The 24,670-nt window shown below is 43.0% G+C and overlaps 4 protein-coding genes and 5 non-coding genes across 17 annotated transcripts in view; 7 read left to right on the plus strand and 2 right to left on the minus strand.

The window, feature by feature from the left end:
- Positions 1 to 2,176: 2,176 nt before the first annotated feature.
- Positions 2,177 to 14,143, plus strand: prom1b (prominin 1 b). Of its 8 annotated transcripts, none has more exons than XM_019861677.1 (27): positions 2,177 to 2,234; positions 2,342 to 2,368; positions 2,461 to 2,666; positions 3,869 to 3,989; positions 4,085 to 4,148; positions 4,218 to 4,307; positions 4,505 to 4,528; positions 4,709 to 4,926; positions 5,003 to 5,077; positions 5,625 to 5,688; positions 6,158 to 6,166; positions 6,269 to 6,428; positions 6,505 to 6,657; positions 7,279 to 7,402; positions 8,007 to 8,110; positions 8,209 to 8,293; positions 8,375 to 8,521; positions 9,074 to 9,145; positions 9,406 to 9,498; positions 9,601 to 9,618; positions 9,759 to 9,812; positions 10,314 to 10,394; positions 10,564 to 10,632; positions 10,721 to 10,810; positions 12,035 to 12,150; positions 12,991 to 13,095; positions 13,603 to 14,143. In XM_019861677.1, the coding sequence occupies exons 1-26, from the start codon at positions 2,202 to 2,204 to the stop codon at positions 13,061 to 13,063; spliced, it is 2,370 nt and encodes a 789-aa protein (XP_019717236.1). In that variant the 5' UTR covers positions 2,177 to 2,201; the 3' UTR covers positions 13,064 to 13,095; positions 13,603 to 14,143. The 8 variants fall into 8 exon arrangements, with proteins under 8 accessions (XP_019717236.1, XP_019717239.1, XP_019717237.1 ...); XM_019861680.1 differs by having other exon boundaries at positions 12,994 to 13,095; XM_019861678.1 differs by lacking the exon at positions 13,603 to 14,143 and adding an exon at positions 13,217 to 13,578.
- trnag-gcc (transfer RNA glycine (anticodon GCC)) lies at positions 9,184 to 9,254 on the plus strand. The gene has a single exon. It is a non-coding gene; the product is annotated as a tRNA-Gly (tRNA).
- trnag-gcc (transfer RNA glycine (anticodon GCC)) lies at positions 10,870 to 10,940 on the plus strand. Its single transcript has one exon. It is a non-coding gene; the product is annotated as a tRNA-Gly (tRNA).
- Positions 11,196 to 11,266, plus strand: trnag-gcc (transfer RNA glycine (anticodon GCC)). The gene has a single exon. It is a non-coding gene; the product is annotated as a tRNA-Gly (tRNA).
- Positions 11,415 to 11,485, plus strand: trnag-gcc (transfer RNA glycine (anticodon GCC)). The gene has a single exon. It is a non-coding gene; the product is annotated as a tRNA-Gly (tRNA).
- On the plus strand, positions 11,709 to 11,779 carry trnag-gcc (transfer RNA glycine (anticodon GCC)). Its single transcript has one exon. It is a non-coding gene; the product is annotated as a tRNA-Gly (tRNA).
- Positions 14,144 to 17,526: 3,383 nt separating the features above from the next.
- On the plus strand, positions 17,527 to 19,524 carry fgfbp2b (fibroblast growth factor binding protein 2b). Of its 2 annotated transcripts, none has more exons than XM_019861711.1 (3): positions 17,527 to 18,163; positions 18,197 to 18,425; positions 19,402 to 19,524. In XM_019861711.1, exons 1-2 carry the CDS (start codon positions 17,724 to 17,726, stop codon positions 18,414 to 18,416), a joined length of 660 nt encoding a protein of 219 aa, XP_019717270.1. In that variant the 5' UTR covers positions 17,527 to 17,723; the 3' UTR covers positions 18,417 to 18,425; positions 19,402 to 19,524. The 2 variants fall into 2 exon arrangements, with proteins under 2 accessions (XP_019717270.1, XP_019717271.1); XM_019861712.1 differs by having other exon boundaries at positions 17,527 to 18,155; positions 18,216 to 18,425.
- Positions 19,525 to 21,237: 1,713 nt separating this feature from the next.
- On the minus strand, positions 21,238 to 22,008 carry LOC109510989 (fibroblast growth factor-binding protein 1-like). Its single transcript, XM_019861709.1, has one exon. It carries the CDS (start codon positions 21,902 to 21,904, stop codon positions 21,317 to 21,319), a length of 588 nt encoding a protein of 195 aa, XP_019717268.1. The 5' UTR covers positions 21,905 to 22,008; the 3' UTR covers positions 21,238 to 21,316.
- Positions 22,009 to 22,849: 841 nt separating this feature from the next.
- The window catches only part of anxa5b (annexin A5b), an 8,885-nt gene continuing 7,064 nt past the window's right edge, over positions 22,850 to 24,670 (minus strand). The window contains exons 9-13 of the mRNA XM_019862321.1: positions 24,269 to 24,362; positions 24,101 to 24,196; positions 23,960 to 24,018; positions 23,683 to 23,805; positions 22,850 to 23,215 (exon numbers count right to left, since the gene is read on the minus strand). Of these exons, the coding sequence (XP_019717880.1) occupies positions 23,153 to 23,215; positions 23,683 to 23,805; positions 23,960 to 24,018; positions 24,101 to 24,196; positions 24,269 to 24,362 (435 nt within the window). The 3' untranslated portion in view covers positions 22,850 to 23,152. The remainder of the gene's footprint in view (positions 23,216 to 23,682; positions 23,806 to 23,959; positions 24,019 to 24,100; positions 24,197 to 24,268; positions 24,363 to 24,670) is intronic.

Below are 24,670 nucleotides of genomic sequence, written 5' to 3' on the forward strand. Positions count from 1 at the left end.
GGAAGGCTGCTGAGTGAGTTCCTGCTGTTGTGATGTTAATCCCATAAATGAATGTTATGACCAGATTATTGCGAGTAACGGTTCAATACTCATGAACGGCGTGAAGTCAACAATGGGTCACCGGGTGGAATCCTCGTCGATGAAGTTTTAGTCACGGCATGTTCAAAGATGTCTCCTGTTATCAGTCACTGTGGACATGAGTGGTCACGTTGGTGTGTTGTCGCAGTGAAATAGGATTGGAAGCCTTTAAATCGCTGCCATTTTTGGTTCGGCCAGCGGAGCTGGCTAATCAATTAACAGATCAGCGATTATGGGAGGCTTTCTTCAGTCACCTGCATCACCGCGTAAAACTTTAATCCAGCGGGACCATATGCTGCCACGGCCACGAACTTTCTGCCCTGAGGTGGTCCACACCTGTGGAATTGTTGGGCAGATCACCACAAATGTGTCCGTGTCAGTATTGGTCAGGTGCATGCATTTAGTCCTTTGGAATTTTTCATTATAGTTTGTTTCTATTTTGTTTTTCTTCTTTAGGAAGTTTTTTATTTGTTTTTAGACCTTTTAATTTGTTCGAGAATGCTTTACTTTTTAGTTGAGTTTTTGTGTTAGCTTTAGTTTTTAAATTTTTTTTTTTTTTATATATGGAGTATTTGATGAGTGCAAGACAGAAAAAAAAAGTCACTATTGTGTAATAAAATCAACTATAATTCCAAAATGACTGTTTGACCTTCAGGATGGCCTAACCATAATACTGAAATAAATATATTTAAAATACTTTGTCAACGCCAAAGCTCATGTATGAAATTAATGGACAAAGATGAAAACAGAGCACATTTTTACGATATTTATCATTAGTTTTTACAGTTTTTACGAACTTGAAGACACAAACACTTGCCGTACAGAATATAGGCCATTCTTTTTTGTCTGTAGGACTCCATGACTGGAATCGGCTGGAGACGTGTGTGGCGCAGTGGAGGAGTGGTTTGCAACCTTTTTTTCTAAATGACATACTTTGGCAGGAGCAGGAAGGCAGACGGACCTGTGAAGGATTTTTTTTCTGAATTATTGAACAGAATTTCAAGTTTGAACTTTTGTTGAATTCGTCTGTGAAATTGCGACACTTGTTTATCCCCCTCGCCTTCCCGTCGCTCCTTTCGTTTGCAGTATCCTCCCTTCCTACTGGGTCACTGAACTAAGCTGTCTAAGCTTAGCTGCCCTCTGCAGCTAATGCTAACTAAGAAGCTGTGGAAAAAAAAAACAGGTGGTGCCGATGGGACATGACCCATCCCCCCCATCGCCCATCACATGTCCTCACCAGATTCACCAACATCTTTTTATTTGGCACAACTATGGCTTTCTCCTCTTGACACCATATCTTTCAAAACAGGATGCCATTTTTAGGACTTGGCGACTTACTTGCCAAAAACTTGGTAAAGACTTGACTCTCAAGGGAAGAGAATAAAAAAAAATAATAATAATCCAGCGTCCACAGCTTCAGGAACGAATCTGTTCCTGGTGATGCTGCTCCGGATTCAACGTAGCATCAGGGGAGGGAATGGAAGACAATATGTGTAGGATGAAGATCCTTATTGTCAAGGCCCAATTTTTGCGTGGATGTCAAAGTGTTCCTAATGAAGTGACTGGTGATTGTATGGAAGTGTGTGGGTGGGTGTTTGCCCGCTGACTAACAGTGGAGGGGGCAGGGGTTGAGTCACGGCACAGGTAAGCTTAACACTTGCTGACCTACATAAACAAGTTGGCAGCTGGACTGGAATCACACTGTTGTTCCCTTTTGGAAAGAAAATGTCTGCCAGTGATTGTCTAACATTCATCCATCCATCCATGTTATTGTCGTTTTCTTCATTTGGCGAGCTGTAGAACTCTTCCAGCTTCCATCAAATAGTTACTGCATATAGACTATTAGTAAAGAAAACTTCACAGCTGAAATTAAAAATGGTTGGCAGATGATTGAACTGGCATTTTTTTTTTCACTTGGCAATAATTGTGGTCAAGTATGTTGAAATTAAAAATGGTTGGCAGATGATTGAACTTGCATTTTTTTTCACTTGGCAATAATTGTGGTCAAGTATGACAATTTCACATTTTGCTGGGCAGAATTCAATTGTGACCCCAATTCAAAAATCACCCAAATCATTTTTTTTCTCTTTTCAGATCTGATTGTTAAAGTCATTCAGCAAAATATGGGAGGACTCAAATTTGAAGAATGGAGAAAGGTTTGTGCTCTGGTTCATTTTGTACAGCTTTGAGACATCAAGTCACAATTTTAACGATTGATATTACCATTTTTTTCCTACGTCTCCTTATCATACACTTGATGCAGCCAGACAATGTCGTCCTCCTGCTCGAGGTATGCCCCTGACGACGTTCAACGTCAGTATAATCAACCGGATTGATTGACAAGGGTGACTGACAGGTGTTGTATCTTCACCCACTCAACAGGGGGCCTACTATGAGCTGGGGTTCCTGGTGTGCGCGACCGTCGGCGTTTTGTTCGTGGTCCTGGTCCCCGTGTTGGGCATGTGCTTCTGTGTTTGTCGTTGCTGCGAGAATTGCGGCGGAGAGATGCACCAGAGACAAAGGAAAAACGCCGATTGCCGACGAGGTTTCTTCACCACCACGCTCATTGCCACCACCATCACCATCATGTGAGGACTCCAAAACAATTTCATCTTGCTAACCTAGCAACAAACCACAGATACAAAAAAATATATACACACAATTTTTTGGGAGGGTGGATATTTTTCCTCTTCATTTAATGCTTGGTTTAGCTTGTCGCTAGGCAGAATTCATTGGGCGCAATTCCAACTGCCCCGCTACATGTGGCTAGGCAGAATTCATCAGGCTGTTTTATAACTGCTTGTTGCTTGTTAAAGTTTGATTGTAACTGCACCACCACTACTTGCTTGGCAGATTTGACATGGCTCGATTATAGCTGCCTCTTTACTTATTGTTCGGTCGAATCCATAACGCTTGATTGTAACTGCTCTTCTGGTTTTTGCTAGGCAAGGACTAATTTACCAGTGCTAGCTTTGTGTTACCTTGTAGGAATAATATGGGCTCAATTCATAACTGCCCCATTACTTGCTGCTAATCAGAATTCATAGGCCGCAGTTATAACTACCCGTTTGCTTGTTGCTAGGCAGAATCAATCAAGGGCTCAATCTTAATTGCCCCACCACCTGTTGAAAGGTGTTTCGTAAGGTTCGATTATAGCTCCTAGAATGAATTCGTTGACTTGATGACAACTTCCCACTCGAATGTTACAAGACAGAATTCATAAGGCTTGATTATAACTACCAGAGATCATATGGCATGATTACAAATGGCCAGCCACTTGTTGCTCGGCAGAATTTAGAGGGCTCAGTCATAACCATCCAACCATTTGCTGGTAGTGAGAATTCATTGGGCTAAATTATAACTGCCCTATTACTTGTTGCTAGGTTGAGTTCATTTGGCGCAGTCAAAACTACTCAAAGACTTGCTGTTGCCTGGTAGAATTCTCACTGGGCTCTCTTACAAGAGCTTTGGCAGCTTAAGCAGAATTTGTAGGCCGCAATTCTAACTTCCTGTCATCGGTTGCTCGACAGAATTACTGGGCCACCATCATGGCTGTTTCGATGCTTGTTGTGAGGGAGACTTCATGGGGCTCAATTGTAACTGCCCCATCACCTGTTGCAGTTCAAATTCTTCTTACATTTATTTTAGATAACATGATTTAAAAAAACAACAACTACCCCTTCCCTGTGTTGGAGCCATTGCTTCCCTTGAACTCCCGGTTCTCTTTTTTTTTTTTTTTTGTATTTACATTCAAAAGCGAATTAAATGTTCTGTGTACTGTATGTGTTAGTCTGGGGGTACTCGTGGCCTACGCAGCAAACCACAACCTGAGCTCGCACATCAAGAGCACTCGGCGGTTCATTAACACCAACATCAGAGACTTGAAGACATTCGCCAACAACACACCCGCGGTAAGCACTTTTTCCCCTCACTTATTCACTCATTCAGGTGGTTCAAAAAGCCTTAAATTCACTTTTTTTTTTTTTTTTGGGCCACTTTCTTGCAGCAAATCGAATACATGACCGCCCAGTACACGACAGTCAAAAATAAAGTCCTGTCCGAACTCGACAGTAAGTGGGTGTACTGTACATTTAATGGATTCCGTCGCAAATGTTGCCTTCAGTGTCTTATCGTGATAGATATTGGACCTTTACTGGGCGGGAGGATTCACAGTCAGCTGGAAAAGGAAGTGGTTCCGTCCCTGGACACGGCCTTGCGCATGGCAGGAGGTACGCCCGTTAGCCTTCTTTGAAATGTTGGTTTCATCTGAAAGATGCTCTTTGAGAACCCCTGCTTAATTTTGTAGCTCAAGCCTGTACCTGAAAAAGGGGTATATGACGTACGTCGCATAAATGAGCACATTGTGTTAAAAAAAAACTATTGTCCTGTTTTTTTTTTTCATCTCACATGTTCTTTTCTTCTAAAGTTAAAGTTGAGAATGCAATCAAAGGTAACGGGAAAATATCCTGGATTTGTGCTTGTGACTAGACGTGTCAGTGGACCGGTTCTTGCGTGGTGTTCTGTCTTTAGTTTTGTGCTCTTGTGCTCCTTGTGGTTTTTTAAAAATGTCTATTTCTTCTTAATTTTGGGGCTCGAAATGTATTTCTGAGCAAAACATGTTGGCTTGCAGCCATGCGTGAGACAAAGGAGGCGCTGGAGAGCGTCAGCTCATCGCTGCAAATCCTCCAAGAAGGCACAGACGCGCTCAAGGACAGTCTGTCCACAGAGAGAGCGTCACTGTCCAACACCTTGTCGGACCCGGCCTGCACCAACGGCGCCGTGTCGCCGAGCTGCAACGCCATCCGCGCCACGCTTTTCCAGCTGGGCGTCAACGCCGACTTCTCAAAGGTGACCCCGGAGCCACGTTTCAAAATAAATGAAGGCGAGCTCGATGGATAAACTCTTTTATTGTCTTCTTTTGCAGCTCCCGGATGTCGACTTTGCCTTGGAGAATGTCCACACGGTCCTGAAGACAGACCTCAGTAACATTATACAGAAGGTCCGCTGTTAACAGGCACTTTTTTTTTTCAGAAACATCAAAGACAATTAGTAACGCGACATCAAAAGCAGTTTAGTTTTGAAAGATAGATACGAGAATTAAAAGGGGAGTTTTCCGTTTTCAAACTGCTATCATGATTTGAACGTAGCCGACCCACCGCTCACGTTATGGTTGTCATTGACCCTAACGTCCGTCCATTATCTGAAGCGCGTTTTTCCTAAGCATCAAAGACCGCTGTACGTTTTAGATGGGGAACTACATACTGTATATGGGTTCATGTATAAATAGATGACAATTTCAAGTTTTCAATGAATCAAATGTACGTTTTTTTTTTTTTTCTTTTTCGTAAACAGGAGTAGTATTGTAACTTGGCGTGTTTTCGACTTGCCCTCATCTGTGATCCAAACGCTGATTTTTAAATTGGAAATTGTGAGTCGGACTTTGAGTCGAACTGATCTTAAAGATAATTTAGTCGTCCAAGAGCAGGTTTATTTCTCATTTTTAGTTTCTAACCCCGCCTATTTTTTTCTCTTCCCTCTGCATTTAGGGCTACACGTCCTTCAATGACACGCCGAGGCTGGTCAAAGAGCAAACCAAAAACATTATAGGAGGTATACAAACTGCTCCTGTTTGTGTGTACAGTGAACCCCGGATTGTTGCTGGGGATGCGTTTCAAATCTGACAATCGGTGAAAATTATTCATAAGGAGAGACCATGTAAAAACATTTTTCAAAAAAAGTTGTAGCAAACACACACACTTGACGCATATTTAATAACTGCTACTTTAATACACACAGAGCAGGAAAACATACAGAATTAACATCCAACATTACTCACAGCTTTGTCGACCCCTTCTTCTTCCTTGCTTCTGTCTCGTTACATCCAGTGCAGCTCAGTGCTGCTGTAAATGTTGTGGTAGAAAGTGGTACTACGCTGATGCTGCACAACTCAAAATTCGGAACCCATAAAATTTTGTTGGGGTTCGCTGTACTGTACTACTATTCATAATTGTCACATTGTTTTACACCCTGTTGTCGTCTCCTATCTTCATTTCCTTTCTTGCGGACAACTAAACTGCAGCGTTACCTCGTGAGTGCTCCTCCTTAAACTTCTTCTTGAATCAAGCGACCATTGTTGCTGTTTGACATATGACTCGCGTGTCTGTGTAATGTGGGCTTTTTATGTGTTCAGGAGTGAAAGGGATGCTGGATAAAATCGGCTCTGAGATCAACGGCTTCGCCAAAATGTTTCCAGTGGAGGCGTCGCTGGCCAACTTCACCATCTTCCTGAACCAAGGGCAAAAGAACATTGAGTCGTACTACGCACAGATTGACCAAATTGACTTCTACAGGTTTGCTTTTAACATGAATATAAAATAATATTCAGAAAGAATAGTTTCTTTCGGTGAATTCAAACCTTTTCTGCAGGTGGATCGGCTGTGTGGCGGTGCTGTGCATGGTGGTGCTCATCCTGTCCTTCAACATCTTGGGCCTGCTGTGCGGCACGTGCGGCTATGACAAGCAAGCCACGCCAACCAGCCGCGGCTGTTTGTCCAACACGGGCGGGAACCTGCTGATGGCGTATGTACCAAAAAAATAAATGATAAAATAGACGTTGCAGGTCCGGTATTTGAATTACATTACTGGAGTCGGATTTACAGTCCACACTGTTTTTTTAACAAACGGATCTTGGTGGTTTGCATCACTGAAGTGACTCCACACATGATCTGTTTACACTCTGACAACGTGTCTTCGAGCTGAGACCGAGTGACAAATTGATGGCCTTTTCACAATGCACTTCGCTTTTTTTTGGTGTTCACCGCGGGGCATGGCGACGGTACAACGGCGCTCTGGAGCACGTTGGCCCATATTGTGATTGCTTAGCAGCCTACCAGGAAGTAGCAAAGATATGTTTCACAATGCTTGCTCTACTGCTCTTATCACTCTGAAAATACTCTGACAAGGCCTTTTACATGACGTTAAAGAGAGATTGCTCCCGGCTGTCGAGACCCCGTAACTTTTCTGACTGGCGACCATGGTCTCAGATTTAGAGTTGCTAATGCTCATCGCGACAGCTTCACACTCAGATGCGAACCACGACTAACTTGTGATTTGCATGTACGTGTTTTCGTCCTCCCCTCTACAATCTGAGGCCATGCATGAATGATGATGTCTTGTCTTGTATCTTTGGGTCTCTGACAGCGGTGTGGGCTTCTCCTTCATCTTCGCCTGGGTGCTGATGGCCATCGTTACTACGCTGTTTGTCGTCGGGGGCAACGTGGAGAAAATTTTGTGCGAGCCGCTGGCCAGCCGGCAGCTGTTCCAAGTATGGGCCTTAAATGCTGTTTATTGCTTGAGCATGTTGACATTCATTCGTTCATCGGAACCTAAACTACATTCGTTTTTTTTTTTTTTTTAAGGCTGATTCTGACAACTGACTGATCGTCAGTCAGTCTGTCATGAGCATCATTTGAATCAAGGCAACGGAGCCATTCTAGTTTCCTTGATTTCAAAGGGCTTCATCAGGTTCAAATTTTTCAGTGTGGAGCCGCTACATTTGTTGGCCAGTGTGTTCCCTGAGGGGAGTCAACATTTACGGTATTCATCTGCGAAAACAGGGGCGCTTATAAAAGGCAACTCGGCACACTCCTATTTTGTTTTCCCCTGTTGGTCATTGTTTTGTGTGTGTTTGTGTCGCTTCCATTCTGTTGCACCCTGTGTTATAATGACAGCCATTCTGACATCTTTCCCGCCAAAGATCGCCTAAAAAAAATACCTTCATTTTTAATGCATTTACAAGAGGCGTCACTTGGATGCGGATTTTCTCTCTGCACAGGCCAACCCGGTCCTTTTCCTCACGCGAGTAGCAAGGGTTCGCGGTACGCTAAAATAAATGGTTTCATTGTGATTATACCTGTATGTGGCCTCAGATCATAGACACACCCTTCCTGGTCCATCCGGCCAAGAAGAACTTCCTTCCTGGAATGCTCTTTCAGAACCCAAACATTGACTTAACCTTGGGGAGCATGTACAGGTAAAGGAACCGCAATCATTTCCCATAGCATGTCGTTGACATTTTTGATGGGCTCACCGATGCTGTGTTTTGTTGTTGTCGTTTTGGTATTTATGTAGAGAGTGCTACGACAACAACGGGCTGTATCACGCTCTTCAGCTGGAGACCATGTTCAACATCAACTCCTTCCTCAACAGGACAGTGGCAAGTGTCCGGTCGAAATGCGACTCGCTCGTGATAAGTGTCGGATCATATTAATTGTGTGCTATGCGTGTGTGTCATTAGTACAACAAAGACCTGGCCAAAGTGCTTGAGAACGTGCAGGTGGACATGCAGGACGTCACGCTGCTGGAACAGGAGGGCAGAGACAACCTCATCAACTTTGCCAACGCGGGCATCGGAATCATCGACTACGAAGCCTACCTGGCTGAGGTGGCTTGACATTAATACTGGGGACAGTGGCCTTAGTGATTGACTGCTAGATTAGCGGCCGTCAATTCGTCCTTACTGAGTCAGTGACTTAACCGGTTAGACAAAAACTTAGCTCAGTGATTAATAGGGCTGAATGATTTTTTATTTTTTGGTTTCAGGATTGAAATTGTGATTCTAGAGAACATAATTTCGAGCTGTAATGAGGCACCATCGCCAACAGAGGGCAGCCATGTTCGATTTCAGCTAATTAGTCAGCTGGTCAACCAGGTGATCTGTTTGGTTGTGAGTTCGTCACCCTGGGAGGGAATTGGTTACTTACCGAACGAGTCAGTTAATTTATTAATCAGTGAATTAGTTAATAAGTCAGCCAGCCAGCCAGTCAGTTCGTTAGACTAGATGAGCAAATAGATGGACAACATTGATTGAGAGGTTCCGCTGTATTCCGAATCAGAAATCGAATCGAATGTCTCCAGGAAACCAGAAATCGAAAATATAACACAAAGACCGCTGACTGTAAAGTGACAAACTTGACATGTTGTTTATGTTTTCAAGGTGAATAAGGGAACCACCCTTGTGGACCTTCTGACCTTTGCCACTGACCTGGAGGGGCAGGCTGACCAGCTTGTAAGTTGATCAGACCCCCGAATACTGACTTTTCTTAAGCATTGGTGGTTCAGTGGTAGAATTCTCGCCTGCCACGCGGGAGGCCCGGGTTCGATTCCCGGCCAATGCACTTACCTTTTCTTTTGCTCACTTCCTCCAAACATGTGGCAAGCGTTACCTCGACTCCCACGTTTTACTTTCCTCAATCTTTATTTCTGTGTGTGTGTGTGTGTGTGTGTGTGTGTGTGTGTGTGTGTGTGTGTGTGTGTGTGTGTTTGCAGCCACGTGGCGCTCTGGAGAACGCGCTCAAAGGTCACGCCAGCAGCGTCCGACAGATCCACCGAGAAGTGGTGATCCCCATGGAGCAAGCCATGGTACATTCCATGCAAAATACGCACGTGCACCTCACGCGTTTATTATTGTTCTACGCAAGCAACTCCACTCACATTTTTCTCTCCTTTTATTCACTGTGACAGAAATATGTCCGTGCCAGGGTAAGCGCGGTGACAGTGGTTGTTGTGTTTTTACTGTCGTCATGCTGTGGTGACGTGGCGGTGTGCCCCGGACTTGTTCATGAAAATTCAACAAGTACACTTTACATGAGCGTAACAAGGGTTTTTGTGTCATTGTGCAGAGCACCTTGAGTCAAAGCATAAAGCAGCTGCAGAAAACCTCCAAAGACCTGCCGGTGAGACACTGCAAAAAAAAAAAATTAAAAAAATATATATATACACACACACACATATACCACTCTAAATTAATTTTTCATGTTTTCATATTTGTTTTTCACGTAAATATATGTACATATTTTACACAATTGTGTTTCATTTTTTGTTGATTTTTACATATATTTTTTTGCAATATGTTAGGTTTTTGTTTTTTTCATGTCGCCTATGTTATAATTTACTTATGTTCATGTTACATTGCTACATGTTTAAGTTTATATTTTCGTGTGACTATTTTTTTGCATTCATATTTGATTCCCATGCTTATTGAAATTGTACTTTGGCATACATGTCATCATTTGTATTACAATTATTATTTATACAGTGTTTATTTATCTCGTATTTGTATTTTGCATCTCATTGTCATTTGTGTACTACTTTTTTGAATCGTTTTTAGCGTGTAAGCTATTTTACGGTCCATTGTCTTTTTTGGACTACATTTTACACTTTTAAATGTTGTTTAGGTGAAGGTGACCAACATCCTGAGCGCCATTGATGCCTCAGAGTACCTCATCAGTAACAACGCCTCACATGTGGTGAAACAGGTACCAAAAACAAACAAACAAACAAACAAACATAATTGGCAGTGTGTTTTTAACCCTTTTTGGGAAGGGATGAATGTTGTTTTTTAAAGAAACAAACGAACAAAAAAATTGCTCTTCTTTCAAGAAATATACACACAGTATATAATTCGCTTTGGTTGTGTGTCTCCAGGAAACCAGAAACTATGTCCAAAGCTTGGTGGGATACTTCAAACAGTACACAGACTGGGTTCACAACTCTGTGAGTGTTGTTTCCGCTTCTACAAAATCGTGTCAGATGTACAATAATGCCATAATATTCAGGACTATCATGTGTTTGGTGGCTGCAGCTGACTGCGGAAGTGGCTCAGTGTAAACCCATCAGCAACATTGTGGACAGCATGGAGATCGTTGCGTGCAGCTTCATTGCCGACTCAGTGGTAAGGCACCATGCCAGATTTGTTACTGTATGTAAAGAGACTGGACGCTTTGTTCACAAGCATTGGTGGTTCAGTGGTAGAATTCTCGCCTGCCACGCGGGAGGCCCGGGTTCGATTCCCGGCCAATGCAACTTGCTTTTCGTTTAGGTCCTCAAACATGTGGAAACCATCAGTACCCCCTGCCCCCATCCAGATGTTTTGCTGTCCTTTTTATTCAATTGAAATATACTCCCGGTATGTTTTTATATATATGTGATGTCAATTCCGCTTCACCGAACCCAATAGTATCCGTCTGCAGCTTGCAACCCACACTTAACCTCCCGGCGACTGGCGACTTTAAATTTATTTTATATGAAAATTCACAACACCGTGAGCACACTGCTGAGCATTGGTGGTTCAGTGGTAGAATTCTCGCCTGCCACGCGGGAGGCCCGGGTTCGATTCCCGGCCAATGCAACCTAGCTTTTCATTTTTTAAAAAATTAGATCCTAAGGAATGTGGCAAATATCAGTCTGCCCCCCCCCCCCCCCCCCCCCCCGGCCCCCGGTGATTTTGAATTTGTTTTTTAAATTGGATATTCTCACCACCGTAATAGAACTTCTGAGCATTGGTGGTTCAGTGGTAGAATTCTCGCCTGCCACGCGGGAGGCCCGGGTTCGATTCCCGGCCAATGCAACTCCTTTTTCATTTGGGTCCTCAAAAATGTGGAATTCATCAGTCCCCCCCTTCCCCCAAAAGATGTTTTGCTGTCCTTTTTATTCACTTAAAATATACTATGTCTCATATAAATGTCATGCCAATTCTGCTTAACCGGACCCAATAGTATCTGTTTGCATCTTGCAATTTTAAAACTTCTCAATATGGTATGTCCGGTCGTAAGGAGCAAGAATATATATAAGCATTGGTGGTTCAGTGGTAGAATTCTCGCCTGCCACGCGGGAGGCCCGGGTTCGATTCCCGGCCAATGCAACTTCCTTTTCCAATTGTGTCCTCAAACTGTTAGCCTGAACTCCAGATGTTTATTCTTTTAAGTTTTGCAAGAAAGTAACGTCAACGCTGCGTCACCAAATCCAATAGTAGCCAACTGTAGCATGCCTAACATCTGGTTGCACATCGAGAAACGCCCACTGTCAAGTCAAGCTGGAGGAGCATTGCGGATTCCCGGGCCAATGCAAGCGGTTTTTAGACGGTGAATAAGAAGGGTTCATTTTTTGTTTTTTCTAGAACACGTTCTGGTTTGGACTGGGACTGTGCAGCATCCTGCTGCTCCCCAGTATCATCATCTCCATCAAACTGGCCAAATACTACCGAAGGATGGACACGGAGGACGTCTTCGAAGAGTGAGTTCACACAACACAATTCAATACATTATACACAGTAAAGAGATCGTATTTATCAGTTTATTTCCTCTTCTTCCCATTTTTAATCACCCTTAATTTGTGTCATTTTTCACACTCATGATTTTCTCCCAGCTCCCTTTACCCTTGGCTTGTTGCCCTTTGACCCTTCTTTCGTTGTCACGTTTCGTCCTCGCTTTGACTTTGGATCTTTACCTTCTTCATCATCATCATCATCACTATCATCTTCATTCTCAAAAGTCATCTCCTCTTTTGGATGAATCCTTCTTTTGATGCTTTCCGATGATCTTCTTCACTCTGGACATTTTGCCACTGGGCTCTTCTTTTGCATTATGGGTAATAACGGTAAACCTGATGCCCGATACCTTTGGAAACTGTGCCGTGCCATCGATCGCATGCACGTGGTGAAGGTATATTTTTATGTAGTATTATTATTATTGTTCATATTTTTTTATTACTGTATTTCCTGATTGAGTCCCTCTAATAGCCGCCATGACCCCAATTTTTATTACAATACAAATAAACACCCCCCTGAAAGTCGACGCCTCATTCTTCCCATCAATGGAAAGCATGTTTTAAAGGGGAAGTTATGTTCTTTGCTATAATACATTCAGTGCACTCCCACTATTGCAAACACAAACTTAATTTAAAAAAATAACAAAATCGGAGAAAGCCCTCATCGGAGATAGTTCTCATTGGCTCAAGTTCCCTTCTGTGTGTGTGTGTGTGTGTGTGTGTGTGTGTGTGTGTGTGTGCGTGCGTGCGTGCGTGCGTGCGTGCGTGCGTGCGTGCGTGCGCACACGTACGTATTTGCCTGTGCAGTAGCTCCCCCTATAGCGACACCCTGTTCCGATTCCCTCGAGCCTCGGCTCCCCCGATCTGCGCCGACTGCTGATTCAAAATGGAGGTTGTCTCCCCCATGACGAGGTAAAAGGTCAATCTTCTTACAGTACCGTTTGGGGCTTTGAACATATCGCTCGAAGCGGTCAACAGCCGCCAGGATCCCAGTCTTATCCTCTTGATCAAGCGTCCATCGCTTTCATCTCAGATGTGACAAGAAGACGTGGAGAGGACACTTAACTTTGGTGGGGACGCCAACAGCACTTCTGTCGCCCTGCGCCGCCTTTTTGTGCACAATCTTTGGATCGGCCATCTTGACGTCTAATATTATGAGAAAGCAAAATACATGACTTGGACGTGACTCTAATCATGTGGAACACTTTCTTATTGTAGCCTGATCATATAAGTCATCTTTGAATTTCTTCAGAAAACAGAAAAACAAATAGGCAAGCTTAGTTTTTTTGATTGATTTGGTAACAGTATGTTAATAATGACTTCAACAATTATGCTCTTTGCCCTTCGGAAACGCTTTAAGTATGACTAAACAAAGACACGAACAAGGTTGCTGTATTAATTGTATTTTTTTTTTCACAGTGGACAAGAAAACTGGAACTGAAGCGCCGGTTCTCGTAAGTGCTTGTTTTATGTCATCCTGACTCAAGAAAAAAAAGGGAAGGCAAACAACAAGGCCCATTTATTGACTGTTGGTGATTCTCGACGTCGCCCTTCAGTTTTCCAAGATAACCCAATTCTGGATTTCCTCTACAAATCTTTGGATTATCCCAAAACCAACGGGGTGGGGGTGGGGGACTAAGGTTAACAAACAAACAGGAACTCTGAACTTTCCAGCCAATTGTCATGTACTTATTCAAAGCTACCCGAATGTGTTTTAACTCACCTGTCTTTCTCACATAGCTAATTCCGTCTGTATCCTTACTGTCAGTCACATGGACACAATGTGTACATTTTTATATATATATATATATATATTTGTTTATGTTTCTTTTTCTAACATATGTTTAGTTTTTGTTTTGTTTTTTTGTAGAACTAGCCTTTCCTTTATGTGAGAGCGAAACTATTAGCATGGTTTGCGCTCAAGAGGTTACGAGAGTGGTTTGAGGAATATTAAATTGTTGGTTTCTGACACCATGCAACCAGCTGTATCTTCTTCAAAAATAACTTGTGATTTGACAATTTAATATGAGATACCTGACGTTTGGGAAGCATCATAGCATCATATTTAGTTTTTTCATCGTAATATTTTGTCATTTTATACTCTCAGTGGTCCACTGTAAGTAGCTTTTGAGTTCCCTTTTCCTGATGTTTCCAAGTTAATGCTAAGCTAGCAGAAAATCAGCATGTAAGATGATTTTCCCAAACTCCAAGCTCAAGCTAAGCTAAGATAACAGGAAATAGTAAAATAAATTACAAAGTCAGCTTGTGAGCTTATTTTCCCCAACGTTTCCAAGCTAATGCTAAAGACAAACAGAAGTGGAGGTGCGGTGGGGGGGGGATGATATTAGCTTGTGAGTTGCTTCATCACAATGTTTCCAAGGTCATGCGAAGCTAACAGGAAGTGGAAACTTTCTCTTTATGTCAGCTTGTGAGCTGCCCTTTCCATTGGTTCCAACATCGCGCTAAGCTCATAAGAAATAGTTAAAAAAAAAAAAAAAAAAGCTAACAATGTTGGGGGGGGGGGTGTGTGGGTGGGTGTCAAAGTGCATACACAAAAATGAATACGCATAAATAGACGCTTTGGAAAAAAAAAATTCAACAAAAACGCAAGCTCGTGACATTCCAAAAGTGCCATCACGCAACCGTCCACTTGCAACATACATTTTCGCAGATGCACGCATTTTACTGGATGAAACCATGACATGTGTGTGTGTGTGTGTGTGTGTGTGTGTGTGTGTGTGTGTGGGTGGGTGGTGTTTGGAGGGGGGGGGCTCAAAACCATGAATTAAAAAAAAATCTAACAAGCGTCGGCTTTGTCTACATGGTGGCTAACAGAAGCTCTCTGTCAGTGACATGTATGAAGAGGCGAGCGCATTTCCCAGTTTAATAATATTAGCCACTCTGCCAAAGCACACACAACGCAATCACTCATACGTTTTGGGGTGATGACAGCTTTTACACATAAGACCATTGCGATTTCTTTTGATGTGACTTGCCGTGATTCAACCTACATTCATGAAATGGAGAAAAATGTCGGAACAGAAGTATCTGTATTTGAACATAATTTTTCCGCCGGCTACTAATGTCTTAAGTTGTGTTTGGTTCTAAACTGTGTGCAAGAAAAAAAAGCTGTAATATTAATCACGTTACATTACTAGATAGCCTCACTGCGGGCATATTTTTCCCCGCCTTGACAGTTTTTCTTCAAAAGTCCCCCGTCGCCACCCACTGTGCTCTTTCCCACCCCCTCTTGATTGATGAACTTCCTGAATGGCGGTTGGGTGTTCAGGAAATCAGGCAGGCGGCAGACTAAACATTGCCGCCACTGTTCTGCTTTGTGTCCCCTTTGCAGCCCACTTAACACTTACTTGAAAGACGTCCTCTGTTATCCTCAACTCTCAATCCCGATCAGGTTGTGCTCAACTGCTTTTGGAAAGCCATAAGATTTGAGTTTTTGATGAGGAAAAACAGCACCCACTTGTGACGAGGATTAATAACAAGAATGTAAAGTAATACGTACATTTAATGCTTCAGTGTGCTGCTCTGTCTGGTGTGCATCTCGGCCACCAGGAGGCAGTGCTGTTTAACACAGCAATACCAACGAAGAGTGCACTTCATTTTTCGTAGAGGATAAAGAATATATGCCTGTGGATATTGTTTTTGTCCCGATTACTGCTTATTTTTAAAATACCTTTATTTAAAAAAAAATTGAATTACAAAAAATACAACCACGCTCTTTGCGTTGCGGCCCGGAGTAAAAGTCGTAATAAAAGATTTTACATGATAAAGTCTTGAGTTTGAAGTTGTAATTTTATATTGATAAATTTGTAATATACAGGAGTGGGGGGGGGGATCATTACGATTTAGCGTTACGATTTAGCGTTACTTTTCAACAAGAAGTGGTATAATCTTTCTTGAAATATTATAGACACAAAACCCCGTATTTGTACGAGAAAAAAAATCTTTAACAGAATTTAATTCAATTTTTTTCACGTAATTTGTGGTATTTGTCACTCAATTTTATTTTATTTTATTTTTTGGGGGGTGGGGGGGAGTGGCATGAATTAACAAATAAAAGGTAATTTAACATTTAAGTCATAAACTTAATGTGACAAAAAGTCGTTAGGTAATGTTAAATAGATTTTTGGGGCGGGGGGGGGGGGGGCTTTTGATTTTATATAATATTTAATCCTTTCATGCACCCTATAACCTGATAACATGATAAGCTTTCCACTGTAGTAGCCGCTGTCCCTGATAGGATTAATATTTATAAGTGATGCTTATTTTTTTATTTCTTTTTTCGTAACTGAGCCAGAAGTCAATTTGATCAGGCGCAGGTATAAAGTACATACTAATATTTGTCCTATAAAGCACTCGCTAATTCCTGACAGCATCTTTGCCTCCCTGTAGGTAAGCATTAAGAACCCTTTCAATGCTTTCACAGACTCCTAAAGTTTATTCTGGCACCTCAAAATCATAAAAGACGTGCTTCTTATTTGGACAGATCATCTTTCACTCTCTTAATAGGAATATATAGCGCGCATGCATACACACATACAAATAGATGCCGTATATTTATGCATCAATAGTGAAAGAAGGTCCTATGTGGGATTATGTAATGTGTCACGAAGAGGTTTGCCTCGTGCCTTATGGGTTCGGCATCGTTAAAAGTCACCCGCCCTTCACCCCTTTCCCTGAGTGGACATCACACACTCCAGGTGTTTGTGCGTGTGTGCGTGTGTTTCCGCGCTTGTGTGTGGTGTGAGGAGGAGGAGGAGGTGGTGTGTGTTGAGCCAAAGAATGGCATCTTTGTGCACCTCGACCCGACACCGCCGCTTTCGGATGTTTTTGATCAAGTCCAAATAGAGCCAGAACAAAGGAGGACTTTTACAAGAGAAAAGTAGGCTAAAATAACATTGAAAATTTGCACGTATCGAGTCGGGCATTTTATAAGAAAATCATTTTATGTGCATTTATTATGATATACTGGATATTAGTATGCAAAGTGAAGGACTCTCTTGAATAAAAATGACCATTCAAGGACAGCACAAAACCGCTGAACAAGAAAATAACTTTTCTCACCAAAATCAACTGTCTAAATTTTTCTATTATCGAGGCGCCATGTTTGCATAGCATTCTCAATAAGCAAAAAGATCAAAAAAATCATGTGGTCGGACACTGTAGGGCAGTACAAGACCCAATGTGAGCGCATTTACAACATTTCTGGAATCTAGTGGTGATTAGTGATCTTACATCTTAAAACCACAGTCGAGCTTTGCATATTCGCAGTTTGGGACATGCAGATTCGCATTTTCAATTTTTTTTTTTTTTAACACGAATAAGTTTTCGTTATTCAGTACACCCATGCGCCCAACTCATTGCCCGCCTTCCCCCGCATCGCGTGTGCGGTGTAGGCGGAGCTGCATATTCACCTGAAGAAAGGCGTCTTTGTACTCCTCAACCTTATAAAGCCGCCCTTGGACCCTTTCTGGCCTTCGCGCACCCTTTCCGTACTCGTCCTCTAAACGTCACTTCCCAGTATGAGGGCCCCAGCTGTCGTTCTCGTGATGGCGGCGTGGGCGTGCGCGTGCCACGCTCAAACCGACAACAGCGTCAACCAGCAGCAGCGCAGCATCTGGGACGAGCCCATCCGCTTCAGCACCAAGAGCAAGGACGCCTGCACCATGGTGGTGTCGGGGGCCTCCGACCACACCCGGCTGCGCGTTTCCTGCAAGGGCCCCACGCCGCCAGGCGCCGGTCAGGGCCGCGCGTACTACTGCGACTTCCAGGGCAAGCCCAACCTGTGCCGCGCCTACAGCCTCAACCCGCGCCACTACTTCACGCAGATCATGTGGGAGCTGCGCAAACTGAGCCACGCCTGCCAGGGCGCCAAAGTCTACCGGCCGCCCATGTGTAAAAAGCATCCCGACGAGGTCCAGATGAGCTTCTTGTCCGCCTGGCCCCGAGCAGCCAAGCCCGCCAAAGCCGGCGCCCCGGCTCAGCCCAAACCCGCTGCCACTCAGAAACCGCAGAAGCCTCAGACGCCCGTCAAGCCCCAAGCGGGCAAAGCCGTCCCAGCCCCCGCCAGGAAGACCACCCCCAAGCCAGCCAAGACCACCGCGAGGTCCCCGACGGAGCTGCCCGAGTCCAAGGCGTCCCGCATAGCCACGGAATACTGCTGGAAGAGCTTCCACGGCATCTGCACGTACTTCATTGGATGGTTTAAGAACTGACGCGGACGGGTGAGTCACGCTGCAAGAAAGCGGGAGGGAGGGGGGGAAGGCCTGTGACTACACATCGGCTATGTCAAAGTGAACTCCACATTTTTGGGGCTCCTTGGATGGACCCAGTTTGCTCGGATTTGTTTACTGACCCCTTGTCACTAGGCAGATTTCACAGATATCGTTGAGGTTTCGATCATTAATTCCCCCATTGGCCAATTACAAAAATGAACTGGCTACCAGTGCAGTCCCTCCGAATACAAGTCAGACATCAATCAAATTATTGCCAAATAAAATAATAATAATACTTGTTATTACATATGCATAAATCCACCCAACATGTAATCATTATTTATTTTTATTTTATCCAATAATCTGTATGTATAATTCATTTTTTGTATTAATTTTTCAAACTTCACGCCCCCCTCAAAATATATTAGTTTTGCTTAATTCATTTTTAAAACCTATTTATAGAGAAACAAATATATTGTACTCTCAATCCAAATATTAATTTTGATTCTTTTTTACTTTTAAAAAATTACATCACAACCTACTTCATCAATCAATCAAATTATTTTTTTACAGAAATTCTGCAAATGATATTTGATGCTTTTTTTAGTATTTATTTTAAACAATAATCACAAAATGTTTTATTTTAATACTTGTTTATAAAATATTTTTGGAACTGAAAAATATGCTAATTTAAATGTGTATTTTTTATAAGATTTTTTAAAATTTGTGTAACGGAAATTTCACAATAAAGTCACTGGTCTTTGTTAAATATAAACTACATTGATAAAGGAGATTAAAAAGTCATTTGGAATGTTGAAATACTATCCGTTGATAAAAATATAAAATCGTGTAAAAACGATTAATCCATCAATTGGAATTCAATGAATGCAGCCTTTATGATACAAGAAACAATTGTGAAAGTCAAACAATATTTAAAATGTTGGTTGGATATGTCGAATTTATTCATTCATAAATTTTGTTTCAGGTGGGGGGACACCGCCAATGGACTTGTCACTTGACATCGTCATTCACAACTGAGCATCACTGTAGTGAGTGAGTGATCGTCAAAATTGGAAGAATAAAATGAAGAGTTCTCATTTTTATTCAAGCACCGTGTGCTGTTTTGCTTTTTTTTTTTTTTTTAACCTCTCAAGCCGCTTCCAATCATGCGCTGCGTTCAAAGACCTCCTTGTTCACACACATCAGCAACCCGTCTGCCGACTGGCCCCGGAGAGTTGTTCACATGTCGGACAGCTGAACTACACACTACACTATTCAGCTGTGAACACATAAACACAGAGGTGGCCTGTGTGTTCCACAGACTGGCCTACTAACCTCAAAACAAACTTATATTGTTCGAACATCAGTAGAGAAGCAGGGTACAGTGGATATAAAAAGTCTACACACCCCTGCTGGGATGCAAGAATAACAGGGCACACCCTGGACTGGTCGCCAGCCAATCACCAGGCAAATATACCATCAGCATTCACACTCACATTCATACCCACGGAAATCTAGTGTTTAATTAGCCGAACATGCATGTTTTGGGAATTTGGTAGCAAGCTGGAGTATCTCAAGGGTCCAACCCAGAACCTCTCAACTTTGAGGCAGAAGTGCTGACCACGAGCTGACTGTGCTGAGCCTCACTATTGCAATGCTTTCTCTTCATAGACATGAAGAAGCATGTCCTCGATGACTCATGAGTAACTGGAACCAGTTCCCCAATCATTGGGCTCGGCCGAGCATGAGTGATTTGTCTTTTCTGGGCTTCAGTGTGCCTGAAAAGACTGAATTTTTCGAACCGTGTCAAGCCGAGTGAACGGTATTTATTTTCGCGGTTCCAAATATCACCCTCCTCAAAACTCCCTCAGAGCCCCGAGTGGAAAGTTTGAGGAAAAAAATCATCCCCAGACACCACTTTTGCGGAATCGCAATGAAATTGGTTGCACATGTTGACAACAACAGGGCGCACCAGGGAGAATAGATTAACCATGAATGTTTTTATGAATGCTTGTTTGCTCATATGTGCCTTTTGTACCCCGCTAGGTTTAAGATTAGGGCCCTTCAAATCTGGCAGCATCCACCCATACTCGGTATTCCAAACAGACGTGTTTTGCAATCATGGCGTGCGTCAAATTATGCCAACATGTCCTGGCTTGTCAGCATGTTTACCAGGCTTTCATTAAAATGTTCTAGGAAATATAAATACCTGACGAAATTCGGTCGTGTCAATTATAAAAATTAATAACTTGTGATTCACTTCAGCAGCGTAATGAACTGAATCACTTTAGTCACCATTTTTGCTCGCTGGTCGGCAGATTTCACCAGGGCGAGATCACTTTTTCCCGATTGGCTAATGAAGAAAAATGGATCACGTGGTGGTACATGGGCTCCCCCTAGTGGTAGAAGAAGAAACATTGAGCTTGTTGCAGTGGTTTCCATTTTATTTTATTTTATCCAGTACGTTCCATTTGGTTAACAACAGTTCAGTTATGTTCATAAAAAGTACAAACATTCTTATTTAATTTATGTGCAATACATTTTAATTGAATCATAATTTAAGCACAGTTCATTATTTCCCTACAGTTAAGGGCTATTTAAATGTTTAATGTTAAGGTGGCCTAAAATAATTTCAGAAATACAGTTTAGAAATAAAAACGGTCGCTTTTTCTGAACACTCGTGCCTATAGCACTACTGTATTTTAATGTCAATCTTGATTGTAATTTTTGTTTAGGTCATAAGTGTTTGACGAATACTAAATAATTTCTGTTTTGTTTATAACGTACACACATTTTAAGGAAAACACACGTACAAAAAGAATAGTGGTTATGGAAAACTCTTTATTTAAAGCAAGATAAATTCAGCTCTGTATTAAATATAATTTTGGAAAGAAGAAAAACTAGCAGTCATTATGCACCATGGACAGAAAGAACGTGCACACGCTGGCCCAGGAACTGCTGCAGTACTCCTCCGCCTTCTTGCGGGTCTCCGGGCAGGCGGTGGTGTTCGTCGCAGGCGGTCGGTACGTCGGGGGCCGGTCCACACCGCCGGATTGTGCGGAGATGACGGAGCTGTGAATGTCCAACTTGAAGTGCGCGTCTCGGGGAGCTCCCTTGCACATCCGCGCCCTCACCCTGGTCTTGTCGTCCGCGCACACGCCGCTCGCGAGCCGCCTAAAGGAGCGGGACACCTGCTTCCAGAAGCCCCGCGGGTCGGCGCGGAAGGCCAGGCAGAGGCGAGGCTTGCCGTCGTAGCTGCACTCGCGGTCGGTCACCCCGCCGTGGACGCGCGCCACGGGGTCCTCGCACTTGACCGACACCGTGACCCGGTCGTCGCCTCGCTCCTGGGCAAGCCACGTGCAGTTCATCGTGCCTCCGTAGGGGAAGTTTCCCCGGCCGGCCACCGCTGGAGCTGTCCCGGGAACCCCTGCCGTCTCCCCGGAGGAGATCATCAGGAAGGGAAGACAAACAAACAGAGTTCTCAGCATCTTGACAATGGTCCAATCACTCAAGCTCGTTGACTTTATAGGCACGAAAGAACTTCCGGTGAGTAATAGAGAGCCAATCAGAGTCGTCCGCAGCGCCCACCACCCCAACACATCACCCACACATTTACAAACAGACGCCCCCACGTGACTCACCAACGCTTCCCGCCACAATGGAAAAGTGAGTAAGGGGGCGTGGCTTTGGAGGGGGATGCCTGGGCAAAGGACAAGTTTGTGTTTTTATTACATAACATTAATTTCGTTTGTCATTTATTTGATACACATTTCAGGTTATTTATTTTAGAACATTTATTTAGAGAGGTTCCTTGACTTTTTTCATGTTTTTTTGTCGTAAGAAAAAGAGAACTCTACAGTAATGAAGTTTATAAAAACATACAGTAGTAACAAATGAAGTGCAAATTGTGCATCATAATTATTTAATTGGCAATGTGCTGCTACTTCTGATGTATACACTTTGGTCACCAAGGGGCGGTATACTGTATAAACATGCACAAAAAAATTAGGCGCCATCGTATTATATTTAATCATTATTTCTGAACTTAGCCAAAAGTAAAAGAAGATTTCTTAACTTGTCTCAGCGAGACCAAACAAGCCAATCAGAGACTGCAGAGAGGAGGTGTGACGGAGGGTTGTGTCAATCATTTGACTTGTGGGGAGAAACGCAGGCTGTCACAAAGAAGACTAGTTTCTTGGCCGGTTATTTCATTCCAGTTTGCAAGAAAAGTTTTCAAAAAAAAGAAAAAGTTGGAGAGTTCTGTACTTCTTGTCAAGGGACAGAACGGTGATGTTTGAGGTGCAGATGACTGCAAATGGACGGCATGTGACTGTTGGCCCATCCATCAGGCAAGTTGATCACGCTTATGTTTTCCTTGATTGCACATTCCCCCCAAAATAGAACAATCCAAAGACAAAAGGCACGGCAAAGGATTTGATTGTACTTCATCAATTGAAAAGTTTATTACTGACTCAGCTGTCAAACAAACAAGTGCAAACACATGGAAATGGGATCATTCGTGAAATTAGCGGACCGTCTGTTAAAATGCGGGATGGACGTGAAACTGAAATGTTAGCTACCTTTCCATGATTGGCTATGAGATTTTCAAAAGTACCCGGCGGCTCGTCTGTCAGCATCCCAATGCGATACGTTTGTGCGGTGAGTAACTTCGAACGAGCTCAGTCATCTCCCAAAACTGCAGGAGGTGGGATTTGATTTGGCCACTGTTGCCACGGTTACGCGTCATCCCCTCCACAGAGGAGGAGTAAGGCCTTGCGGTAGTCGCCGCCAGTATCACCCTGTATAAACAAACAAACAAACAAAACACACACATAAAGTTTGAGAGAATGCCAGCCTTCATCACTTCTCATAATTACTTTATCAGTACTTTCAGGATCAATTTTCAAGATCTTGCCTAAAACATCCAATCGTACCAATATTTATGTAAAACCGTATGGTATTGATTTCAACATCATTCACGTCACAATTTTAGCTACAAATAAGTCCTGAAATATAAATGTATGCTACGCTAACATGCTCCAAAATAATTTTTAAAAAGTCAAAATATTACAAAAATGGGATCACCATTTTAAAAGAAAACCACTGTAATACTAGAGCACAGTGGTTAAAAAAAAGGAAAAATATTCAAAGAATGAAGTCATGATTTTACAAGATAAAAGTAGTATTAAAACTATAGTATTGTTGTCAGAGGGTAATTTTACAAGAGTGACCGATATGAGAAAAATGGGGCGGCGTTAATGTGCACCTTGATCATGGAGTGGAGGGAGCAGGCGAACATCCTCCTGAATTCTGCTCTGATGTCCAACAAGTCTACCTCACTGCGAGTGGCCATCACTCGGATCACAGTGTTGTCGTCGGTTCCTGCACCCTGACAACATACAAACCTGAATATAAATCCATCCATCCAGATCTCGATAGATAGATAGATAGATAGATAGATAGATAGATAGATAGATAGATAGATAGATAGATAGATAGATAGATAGATAGATAGATAGATAGATAGATAGAGAGAGACACACCTTCATTGCGTAGTACAGAGTCTCAGCAAAATAGGCCGGGACGCTCCTGGCGCACTTCACTACAGAGGGAAACAAACAGAAAAAAAAATAATTCATTTTACAAGTCTTGGGGTCAGTAGCCGAGGTACGCACTGAACTAACCAACAGCGAGCAGCAGCTCTCTGAGGCTTCCGGATGTCTCCCTCCTGATGCTCTCCTCCATCTCGTACCCTGACAGCTTCATGTAGGCGTCAAAGACTGAAAAACAGAGTGCACAAAAGTGAGGTGACGAACGTTGTGACTGCGCTACGTGCCGGCCTCCCCACAAACCTTTCCTGAGGTGCTGGGGACTGCGGTTTCCCAGGATGGTGACAAACGTCTGCTCGTCGGTGCCGAACTTGTGCTCGCCGGCCTTGAACAGGACCTACCCAAACGACGTTTTGAGATTTTAAGAAAGCGAAAACAAGCCTCTGAAAAACGCTCCTCTAATTAGTTCCAAGTCTTCACAAGGTAACCAACTAGCTAGCGAAGCTAACCAACAATGAACGAAAGTACTTGGACTTGTGGTCAGTAAGCAGCTTGCTAGCTAACTACATAAGTGGGTGTTTGCTAGTTAGCTAACTAGATAAATAGCAAGCTAACAACAGTTTACCTTCCCACAGTTGGCAAGCGTTTGCTAAGTCGCTAGATCAGGGGTCCCCAACCGCCGGTCCGCGGACCGGTACCGGTCCG

Source organism: Hippocampus comes, unplaced genomic scaffold, assembly GCF_001891065.2.
Source record: "Hippocampus comes isolate QL1 unplaced genomic scaffold, H_comes_QL1_v1.1 scaffold7, whole genome shotgun sequence".
Lineage (NCBI taxonomy): Eukaryota > Metazoa > Chordata > Actinopteri > Syngnathiformes > Syngnathidae > Hippocampus > Hippocampus comes.